Here is a 12106-nt window from a genome sequence, read left to right as displayed (position 1 = left end):
TCTATTGCGCCATGGCCCTATATTCATTGGAATAGTGTGCAAAAGTTGAATTTTTCTAACTATTGACATTGCATGTGGAGAAATTACAGTGATGGTGATGAAAATTAGCAATCTTTTCGAAACATGCTTTTCTGTGAACAAGCAGAGTCTACAAAAAACTTCTATTTCATCATCTTGCCCCTCCACTGACGCCTTTGCCAGCGTGCATTATGGGCATTATCCAATTTCAGAGTAGTGAATGATACCACTGTAAGGGTTTGTGTAATATTTCCCAGCAGCCTCTCTGTCTCTGGCTTACGCATTCTGCACCCACACCAGATACAGGATGATCCGAGCAAAGCCATGGAGCCTGATGAAGTCACTCCGCAAAACATAAACTCACGGGCCAAATCACAAGCACATGGCTGGTGCCACGGGAGTCAGCAGTATGTGGAGCCAGAACATGCGCCCACGTTTTCAAGCTTTCTTAAACTGTCTCAGCTGAGATGTGCATTTAGATAGAAGAGGTCTGAAACCCTGACATGCACCAAATGACAGTTTCCTTTGTCCTAGTCTTGTTTCTCCTTTAGGTTTCTCATCAGGCAAGAGCAGGAAGACATAGTTGAGCCGCATGAAGGGGATAAACTAATTGTCTCTCATTTTTTTTCCGATAAATTTGCAATTGCCTCCTCTAGTAGAAGGAAGCAACATCTAAAAAGGGGAGGAAATAGCTTGCTCTGAACAGGGAATGTCTTCCCCTTAAGGACGTAGTGAGAATGAAAGAGGGGAAATTGAAAGGGGAATATAGATCACCAGAGCAGGGTGGAAAGATGGTAGGGATTTCAGGGGAGGGATGAGGGTGATGAGTAGAGGAGGAGGGTGTGAGCGAGTCGAACAGGGCAGAGTGGAGAGGGGAGAACCAGAACAGAATCTGCAAATGTATTATTCAAAGGGAGAGCTTATTGCAGGCTTGTGGTTTCATCACATTCTGCTCTTATTGACAGGAGGGAATCGGTTTTTTTTTTCCTCTTGCATGCTATTTTGCCATGGATTTATGGAGCACGGTACATAAAGCAGTGTGAAAGAATAAAGGAGAAGGTCTGGCATGTGCTGCATGCTGTCTGCTGTTGAGTCATATACGTGAATTATATAGTGTTGTTGCAGGTGTGAGTGTAAGCAGATGTGTTAAAATCAATAACTTCTGGCACAGCAGAGCTCTTACACTGCAGGCATTAGGCTTTTCTCCCTGATTGAAATGCATTTGGCAGTAGTGGGGACATGTTTGGCATTGCATCACAAGTCAGTTGTGAAATTTCCACATCTCATGGTGCCACGTCCCCTTGGTAAAAAAAAAAAAATAGCTTGATTTATGTGGATATTAAAACTCTACGCAGTCTGACAAATGGTGTATAATGATGGCATGGTGGCTGAAAGATAAGCTATAAACTTGGATGTGTGTTGCTGTCTAACAAACGGTACATTATGATTACTACACACTACACGTATTTCATGCTTTGTTAGTTGAACATCCATCGGTCATCGCCGCACAGCTTCCAAGTCATTTGTGCTGGCAGCGTTTGCTCTCCTATCAGCCATTGGGAATTGGTAATCACACCACTGCAGTACAGTTTGTCTTGATTAAGAAAAAAAGACTCCATGCTTATTGCAGGTCAGGGTGTCAGATTCGACACAGTAGTCACTCCTTCCTTTGTCTCTGTTGGTCTGTGGCGGGAGCAGAGATCGATCCTCGCTCTTGTTCAGACGTGACCTTGCGTTGAGAGTGCAGAAGTGCTCGTTAAAGTGCCGCAAGCGTATCAACATGATTAATGCGACTAGCTGATCAGTTCATGACCGCTGACTCAGGTTACGCTTCGTTAGTCTTTGTTACGTGGATATGTACGCATTTGAACCCTCTTTTGCTCGTATCCTCACAAACTTGCGTCTACAGCCATGTGAGCAAGTCTGCCTGACAGCTAGCTTCACGTAAATCATATTGTTTGTTCTACACGGACACCGGCAGAATATATGCTCAAAGAACAAGACGATGGATAGCGTTACATAACTTCTAGTCGCTCAGCGCACAAACATGAATCAAAACAAAAGCACAAATCTGTTGCTCAAACAGCATTTTGCTCCGTGTAGTTGATGGTTCTTCCTCCCTGGGGGGAGGGCTATGCAGTAATAATTAGTGTAACAATAGCTACTGCAGCAAGTCCCCACTTCTTCCATGTGACATGCATTAGTATTGTAAACTGCTCAAACAGTGATGCGGCAGTGCAGCTAGTTTGCTGAAATGAGATTTCTTCAGACTTCATCCTGTAACCTGAGAAGTCGTTTCAGTTATAAAAAAAAACACGTCTTATTTTGCAGTCATGATTGATTATGGATATTATGCTGTTTTCAGGCAATGGTAATTTGGTCGTATATTTTTCCTAAACAGAACCAGCGCTTTCTTGTCTCTGCGTCCCCCCCCCCCACAATTTTCGGAAGTGATGAGTCTTTGCACCGGCAAAGGGAGTCCCAATTCACTGGAGCGCAGAGGAAGGGGCTTCTTTCTGCTCCAGCTAGTGTGCACTGAACCCCTGTTCATAAAGCCTAGTGAGGCTGAGCATCAGAGACATGGTTTCATTTATCATTTCTCTTTCATTTCTATCGTTGAACGGCCGTAATGATGACAGTTCTGCACTCAGTGGTGCTTGATATTGTAAAAAAAAAAAAGTCCTTGACTCATCTCCTCAGCAGTTTCTACGGTAAAAAAAAAAATCAACTTTGTAAGAAGGCAAGAATACTTATATGCAGCATCAGGGTTGTAAATTTGTTCGCCATTTTAAGGCAGCCGCTGTCCTTGCATTGTAGAATGTACAGTGACTGCAGGTGTGACGGTGATATCAGTGATTTAGTGATAATATGTCTTCTGGCTCTGACACTGAGACCCCATTAATACTAAACTGCTCTGGGTGTCATTGACACTAGTTTGAAAATGGTTGCCTTCTCTTTGATTTAAATAATTATTTAACATGTGTCTGGCTTAAGTTTGTAATGTTATATATCGAAAAAACAAAACATGCCATCGTTATCTACATCTACTTAATACATCAGTTATTCTCAAAGACTGGGTCGAGGTCCACAGGTGGGTCGCAGGAGATTTTGTTTGGGTCGCGGAATAAATTTGCAGAATTTCCTCCATAGTCTTTAATTTAACAGTAGCAGTACGTCTTTGAGCCACAAGAGGGAGCCTGCATGTTCGGGTTGTGATGGTTGTAGACTACTTGTATGCATTCACTCCGCTTCGATACATTTATTTGACTTTATGTGTATATGTTTTCAATAACACGTGCATATAAACATATATATGTCTTCAAAATGGCTGGTTTACCTATTGAAGATAACATAAGTGATGGAAATGGCAGTAAAAAGGGCGAGGATCATTCATTTACGGGCAAATTTGCTCTTCTCACGATCTGTAGTTGTGTCCTGTTGTGAATTGGGTTGCGATGATTTGTCATTTTTTTAAAAAGTGGGTACCCAGAAAGAAACGGTCGGGAAACACTGTTCTGTAAAAGCATTAATCTCAGGTGGGTTTGAAGGCTTTTTTTTCTGCTGGCATGTGCTCCTGTACGAAGCAATCGTTGACATATAGCGGGAAGTGTAAATAGGAGGTAGGCGTGGGATAAGAAGATGACCTCTAGCACACTTTAACACACACTCTTTCATCGGTGTCACTGCAGAAGCATCACAGTGGCTCCTGGAAGCCTTCATTAGCCCCGAGGCCTGCTCTGCCACACACTGCAGTGGTTTGTGGGGGATTTAATAACGGCGAGTGTCATCCATCATGGCGGTGTGAGTGATTTACATGGACCAGCATGTACCTCTGCAGGGTCACATGTAATGTTATAAATCTCAGACACTTTACTTGCGTCCTCAAGAGTGAACACGCGTGAAACCAAACCCACAGAAGACTCCCGTTAAAACACTTTTCTCACGTCTCTCAAGGTATTTTAGGGATCATTTCTGTTTCTTTTGTACTTTTTGAATGAGGGATGTCATGTTAATGTGCCCATTCCCACGCTGCTCCTCTGAAAACATCTGTGCCTCAGATCCTTCTTCTTTGACGCCGCAACTGACTACTAATGCTCCTTTGCTGTAAAGGGCCTTGAGTGTGCTATTGTCATGACGGAAGCAGAAACAAAGAGAATTAAGTATCCTCATCGGTCCAATAAAATAAAACCAGCTACGAGCAGAGCAGGTCAACTCTAGCCTGCAGCCAAGTCTTCCATTAGAGTGCCATGTAAAAAGCAAATGGCTCTGTGTGTGTGTGTGTGTGTGTGTGTGTATCGAGCCTGATTGCACAGTTTCTGTAACCTTTGTTTTTTTTCAACACTTGCTTGACAGATCACCATCTGTTGATCATGCGTTGAAATCCTGATTGGCGTTAAACTCCCCTAAGTATAGTCGTCGTCATTATTTTTAAAATGTAAAGTTGGACAATGCCAGCGAGTAAAGAAAACATAATAACAAGCTTGTGTAAAAGCCTCAATGTCCTGCTGGAGTTCAGGGGCTTAAACCTGAGAACGCCGGTGTGGGCGGGAGAAGAAATAACAGACACCCAGTGGATTCAGACTACATATAATAACATGTATGTAATATGTTCTTAGCCTCACACTGTTGTGTTTGCACGTGTGCGGGCTTCAAATTTAATTTTTCATCCATAATAAATGTTTCTAAAGTGCTCCGTTTCCAAACCTCTGACAAAACATCATCAGCTCAGAAGATGTAATGCAGGTCCTCTCTCGTTGCCTGACTCTTATTATTTTGCCATTAGAGACCTCCAGGAGAGTCGGCCCTGCTCCTCAAGCTGCGGCCGACAGTATTTTTAGAGCAACTCTTACAACAAGAGGATGAGATAATCAGCGGGTGTGTGTGACCTCGCTTCTGCAAAATAGATGTGCAGGGGTAAGACCCGGTTGCTTTTGTTTTGTGTGAAGCAGATAAACAAATGTGTGCAGATGAAGCTCAGCAGCTTTACAGAAGTCGACTTCTCTCGGACAGATTCTATTATATACATTTAAGATAACAGTCAGAGCAGCCGGCCGATAAGCTGCAGGGACAAGGGTGAGTGGACTCGCTGCACACAGTTGAACCAAACAGAAACAATTTCAGGGCAAGGTTTTGATTTCCAATAAACTTTCTTTTGTGTTGCTGTGCTCCGTAGCGATTTATCGCTTCACCCGATCTCGGCTCTCTCTATGTTTGACCTCTTAAAAGAATGATGTTTTGTTCGGAAACGGTCGTATCTAACTTTTATTTACTGCAGCCGGTTTGTTTTTCCCACACATACGAGACCCAGTATGGATGCCAGGTTCACTGTAGAAACTTTAATGAGGAAATCTAATATTTAGACATAAACAGTCGACCCAACAAAATATTAGCGTGTTTCCCCTCATGTAGATTGTTGTGGCCGTTACGCCAGTTAAATGCTCTTTGCTATAGGAGGTGAAGGGGTGTTTGTTCCATGTCGAGATGCGGTCTAACTCCTGGTCTACCATGCGCATCTCTTGAAGGATAAGGCCATCTTGAACCAATTACATGGGCTGTTAGCTCCATCTGAACCCTTAGCAAACTCTACTCGTAGTCATTTAGTAGAGCACGCCATAAGGTTTAAGGATAATTTGCCGGATAGGGATTAAACTCCTGGAGAACCTAAGCAAGTGAGGATACAAATCTGGGCAGGTTACTCATCTGTGTCTGTTTAGTAGATTTATATGTGAATAGGAAACATCAGCTCACATGTCAGACCCACAGCCTCAGTGTACTATAGAGGCTTAAGGGCCTTGTCGTATGTACTGTGTGTGCAGTGTGATGTCGGTAAAGTATGCGGTTAATGTTTTTGTGTCCATTATTCTTTCACCGCGGCTGTTTTATAATCACTATATTGAATGAGGGACACGTTAACTCTGCTCTGATTAATTAATTTCATTAATAATATGTCAGGCAGTAATACCACAGTCCTAATGAATGCCTCCCTGGACTGATTTGAATCACTAAATAGCAGAGTGAATGCAGATGAATGAGCCCTGCTTGGCTGATTCTTGTAAATAATCTCCCTCCCTCAAAGTCTGCAGTTGCTGCATCTCTTAAAACTGTTTTTTACTTCTGTTTGTGATTTCAGAAATGTGTACTCTATGGGTGACTGTGCGTTGTACATTATTATTGCTTCTGGCAAAGAAGTAATGGAGTATGTGGTTTTATTGCAAGGGCTTTAATGTGGTGTAGTGTAGCTATTTTTAGCGCCCTGCTGGATTACTTAGATTTGATGGAGTCACAGACTGCTGAGTTTGCACCAGCAGCACTCCACCTCAGATGGACTCATTGCGGCATGCGTCTCCTCTGTCTGCATAATGACACCAGTCCGGTGCTGCCTCCGGTGGACGAAAGAGGAAAATAGCACCAAACTCCACTGTACTCCATGAATGAATGAGGCAATGGCATTTGGAGCGATGCCCAGGACAAGAGTTGCTTATTTGGTGTTTCTGCTGAGCTGTGTCCAAGTTACTCTCATGATTGATAGTCAGATGGTGGAGCTCCATAATGAGCAGGTGGCCTACTTTTCCCGACCAGTGCTCCTGATGACCTAATGATGCAGAGAAAAGAAGGCCACAGTGTGTTTTTCAAGCAACGGAGCTACTAAAAAACTAAACTTGACAGTGATTGTTGGTCTGCTGCCGTATGTTAATACTTAATGCACATAGTTTTCTTCATCCCGCTGCATTTCAAATGTTCAAATGTTTCTTCCCCCAGGGCTTTCTACCTGGATCAGTCCAACATGCCGCCTAGCTTGGCACCTAAAGCTGCCCTCGTAGACAAGGTGAGAACAACCCCACACAACCTCATGCTGCATTCATGACATCAGGGAAAAAACTGACGAACACGAGCGGATCTGAATGCTGCAGTGTGGAAAGTCGAATGATATGTAAAATCAAGCAAAGGAGAGCTGCAGCAAATTTCCTTGGCACACCTCAACAGACCTCGATGCACACCATCAAATGCAAAAAGCCCAACAGAGACTCAAAAACTGATCCAATTTCACACAGCCATAATCCATAACATCCTGTCGTTATCAATGACTCTCTAGTATGGAAACACATCTCAGTACATGACAAAGAAAACTAAGAGAATTATCACCAAAGCATCAAAGATTGTATGCTGCAAGCTCCCCACACTGGTCTCAATATGCACACAACTCCCCATCTCACATGCAGTCAAGATCACGGACGACCGTCTCCACTCGGCTCTCCATCTTTTTCACTTGGAGGCAGGGCAGAGCGCTTTAACCTGAGCTTCTTCCCCAAGGCGGTGCAGGTGTAAACTACCGTATTTTTCGGACTATAAGGCGCACCGGATTATAAGGCGCACTGTGAATTAACGCGCATTAAGCAAAACAACACAGTCCGGTAAATCAAACTTTATTCAACTCAGTTGTAACAACAAATACCGGTACAGAAAAATACACTCACTTATCGATTCATTCCTCTTCCACAAATCCATCGAATTCTTCATCTTCAGTGTCTGAGTGAAACAGCTGTGCGATTTCGGCATCAAGAATGCCCGAATCCCTCTCGTCATTTTCCGAGTCAGTCTTGTTGCTGTTATCGGTACTTGGCTGTTCAGTGATGATTCCAGCTTTTGTGAAAGCTCGGACGACAGTTGCGACCGATGGTTACTTGTTGTGCTTATTGATCGATTTTGACTTTTAGTTTAGACATTTCATTCCTGTTACGGGGCCGATCAGGTAGTGACACAGCGTACCGTAATGCTCCGAATATCCATTGAGCGGAGCGGCTTCGTTGCTTACCAAAGTCGAACTTACATATTTCGACAGATTTTTCAGCGCATTGTACCACATAAAATCGATCAATAAGCACAACAACTAACCATACATAAGGCGCGCTGGATTATAAGGCGCACTGTCAATTTTTGAGAAAATTTAAGGATTTTAAGTGCGCCTTATAATCCGAAAAATACGGTACACAAAAGTTGGCCCAATTGTAATTGTATGTGGAGTTGTGTGCTGTGTATTTTTTTCTTTTCTTCACTTATGTCCTTTATGTTTACCCTGATGTTGTATGCGATGCTCTGTCCATTTGCACTGAGAATAATTCCACCGACATAGCCGCGTGGTGTTGAAAGAAACTGCATAATTGTGAAATTAACCCATAAAATATTCCCAGATCATACCTCATATCAGCTAATATCGTCTGTAGTGGACAGCTCTGTTTTATTGTAAATCTGCATTTATAGCACAATCTGAGTCTACTTGTGGACCACAAGCACCTCATAATCAGCCGATCTACCCTTTGCTGCATTTTGCTCATTATACAGCTTGGCGGATCCCGCACTAACCCCTCTCCCTCTGTGTCTGCCCAGCTGATGCGCCCCCTTAATGCTCTGGAGGAGCTGTACCGTCTGATGGAGAGTTTTATCAGTTGTCGCCGCACTGCTGCCTGTCAGTACACCGCCTGCGGGGCTTCTGGAGTGGGGCTGCTCTCTGTGGCCTCTGAGCTCTGCTCACGTCTGGGAGCCACACACATCGTCATGTGTAACAGCGGTGTTCACCGGTGAGTGTGCGACACATGCTGTGCATTTCTTCCAGCGCTGTATGAACCACCTCCAGTCAAATTATATTTTCCTGCTTATCGTTTTCTTGCTTTTGATGGCTCTCTTGCAGCTTTCCATTCTCTTTCATCTCTCTTACACTCTTCTCACCTTTAAAGATGTCGACCACAGTTTCTCCCTGGTTCTCTGCACCTGGTTTTATCCTCTTGTCTACCTCTCCATTTCATGAGAACCCTGCACTCCTCACCATTGGGATTTTCTATAAATACACATTTCTCTGCTTTAATTACCAGCAGCATATTCTAGTTAATAGGGCCCATTGTTTCTCAGGCCAGATGAGGGACTTTCAAGTAGGCATAGCACTTTACACAGGAAGGAGACGGGTCAATTACTTCCATTCTCATTTGAATTCTATATATGGCAGCCTAATTCACCTGCTGCTGAGGGCGCCATTTATCAGTGCACTAGAACCGAAATACCCTGACCGTTTGTCACCACTGATCCCCAGCTTTCATCTCTTACCTGCTCTTTCCCTCCGCCCGCCCACCCTTTACTGTGACGCCCTCTTTCTTTACCCAGCTTCCATATCTTTTTGTCTCAGTCGCATGCCCAGCCTCACACACGTCTGCTTTCATGCGTTCGCCGGATGTGAGCGATGGCTTGATAAAGTGCTGTGGATGGAGCCGCCTGGTTGCCTGAGCTCTAATAGAAGGTTCCTGTCTGTGAAATGACTGCTACTACTTTATTAACCCACTGCCTGTGTGTGTGTGTGTGTGTGTGTGTGTGTGTGTGTGTGTGTGTGTGTGTGTGTGTGTGTGTGTGTGTGTGTGTCTTTGCAATTATACACACTTGCCATAACTCACACAGACAGGCAGAGTACCGTGTCACAGCAGGTGACAGGGCCTGCCATATTTGGGATTATTTGTGAACTGCCTTTCTCCTTAAACACCGTTTTACCCTCCAAAGCTGCAGGCTGATGGACGTATTACACTCACTGGAATGTGAGTGATCGAGGTTTTGCCTTAAGCAAGTATCCACAAAATCAATGTCATTGACTTTGGCATTCAAAGTTTTTCAGTGCAACCTCCTTATTTTTGACAGAATACAGATCATATATGAATGAACCAATTTCACAGATACTACATCATTGGAAAGATTAAAATATTGAAAAGGAATCGACGCATTATCGTTCATGTAAATGGTGAGCACACAAACTAAATCTGCTATAATTGAAACCTATGAAACTAAGCCAGTAGATCAGTAAAATTGCATTATCAGTGTGGCAGCCTTCTCAGGCCCTATTGATTGGATTAGTTGACTTGATGGATGAGTTTTAATAATGGTGAAAGCGATATTTTGGGGGCATCAGCATTTTGCAGAATGCAGCGCTGCTTTCTTCTCCAGATTTTTTTTTTGTCCATCACCCCCGCAAAACCCATTAGAGAGGGAAAAGGAGAGTTCACTGTCTGACAGCAGAACAAAAGACGATATCAGAGGGAGAGACGGTATCACAAGCAGAACGCCTAATCCACATTCCTCAGCACTCGCTTGCTTTCCATTCATTAGAGTCACATTTCACAGCATACAAGTAGTTATTTCTCTGATATAAATATGTGTAATGTATACACTTCTCGCCTCCTCTTCCCTGCATCCTCTCTGTCGTTCTTTGCCTTTCTTCGTGTTTGTCGCTCTCTTGTTTCATCTCATTTATCAGAATGGACTTAGCTCTGGATGGAGCACAGAGTGTAAATGGGATATGGGCTGGAACAACATAAAACAGATGGCTATGAATCACCTCGTACTATCTCACCAGCCCTAATGAAAAGGGAAGCCGTGCAGCCTGTCTGTCTCACACACACGCACGCACACACACACACACACACACACACACACACACACACACACACACACACACACACACACACACACACACACACACACAGATTTTGTGCAGTTCCTTCATCCTGCTCCAGCTGAAGAGATATTTAAAGATCCTCTGTGGGTGAATTCCTTTATTGGTGTAGGAAGCTCAAAATGGGTGCTTAAAATATTCTGGGGTGGCCTGCATAGGACGGTCTTTTGCAATTCTTCACTTGGATGTCTTTCGACACATACTGGAGATGATGGTTGAGTTCATTACTTTTATCACATCATGTTACGCTGTCATAAAGTTATCTAACTGGAACTTTTAGATCTTGCTCTGATTGACTCAAAGTAATATCTTCTGGCAGCAATAAGTTCTTCATCATTGCTTTGAAAAAGTTGGTGGGAAATCCTGCCACAAGAGAGGGAGGTATTACAGTTTTTTTCAATCGCTAACAAGCGCTTACCCATACTTCAGATACTTTTTCTAAACTCTTAACACAGACTCACACCTACAAACCACAATTGGCGAAATGGATAATTTTCTTCTCAAAAACACATTTTGTTAAATATATACTAACTCTTCATTTCAAAATAGAACACATCTTTCTCTGCACACACTAACTTTACCAAAACACTGGAAATCTGACTCAAAATGAAATTATTCTGTCAAAGAATAACTCTTGTTTTCACTTCACAAGGTCCTTCCAGTCAATCAAAGTACACCAGGTTTCAAAATACTGGCTATTGCTGACATTACAAAAACTGCATAGACTTTTATGTTTCAGTTTTACAGGTATTTGCATGCAAAACATGCAATCCACTGTTTTTACACTAAATTTCTTGGTTGGGAACTGTATGTCCACATGTAATGTTCACATTCAAAAGCATTCCAGTAAAAAACAAATCAGTTTTTTTTCCCTTTACTGTTTACTACAGGAGGTACAGTATAAATACTGTTTACAGTATGATAGAACAGAAAAAGTTTTACAGTATTGCTTACAGTGAACAAAATATCCATGAAACACACAAGAGCATTCTGAACGAAAAAACAACCGCAAAAAGCCCAGATAAAAAGGGGGGGGAACTAAAAAAAGGACTTCAAACCATGTTGTTATTGCTTGCGAATGATGGAAAGCCACATTGTCCCAGGTGATTACAAAGGTCCTCATGTTTTCACCCTCCTGATCCTGCTCTGGAACCAGGCGCTGGTGGAGATCATTGAGAAAGGCAAGGAGGCGCTCAGTATTGTAGGGTCCAACCTGACATCTGTGAAGGAGTAATCCTGCATTTGCAATTGCTGCACACATGGTAATGTTTGCCCCTCTCTGTCCTGGCACATAAACTGTGGCCCTTTTTCCAATGACATTTCGTCCACGTCGACGCCTTTTGGCCAGATTGAATCCTGCCTCATCTATGTATATGAATTCATGAGGGGCCTGGTTGGCCTCCAATTCCATAACTCTCTGAAACAAAGTTTATGTAAATCATGTCATTACTGTATACCATACTGTACTGTAACCTATTACTGTGTAGGTTACCTACTTGAAAAGTGCAAAGCTTATAGAACTGGACATTGAATTGAATATACACTATACTTGGACATATTGTCGTCGTAGCTCCTTGACTCTCTCACTGTTCCTCTCAAAGG

The 12106-nt window shown here is 43.0% G+C and overlaps 1 protein-coding gene across 1 annotated transcript in view; it reads left to right on the top strand.

The window, feature by feature from the left end:
• prex2 (phosphatidylinositol-3,4,5-trisphosphate-dependent Rac exchange factor 2) overlaps nt 1-12106 on the top strand; it is a 68978-nt gene that overhangs the window by 49227 nt on the left and 7645 nt on the right. Inside the window, exons 36-37 of the mRNA XM_068708164.1 lie at nt 6778-6844; nt 8404-8594. Of these exons, the coding sequence (XP_068564265.1) occupies nt 6778-6844; nt 8404-8594 (258 nt within the window). The remainder of the gene's footprint in view (nt 1-6777; nt 6845-8403; nt 8595-12106) is intronic.

The sequence above is a fragment of the Cebidichthys violaceus genome, unplaced genomic scaffold, assembly GCF_023349555.1.
Source record: "Cebidichthys violaceus isolate CVI_PGR_0920_01 unplaced genomic scaffold, fCebVio1.0.p SCAF_135, whole genome shotgun sequence".
Lineage (NCBI taxonomy): Eukaryota > Metazoa > Chordata > Actinopteri > Perciformes > Stichaeidae > Cebidichthys > Cebidichthys violaceus.
The sequence above is the reverse complement of the archived record's forward strand: the minus strand, read 5'-3'. Positions and strand labels throughout refer to the sequence as shown.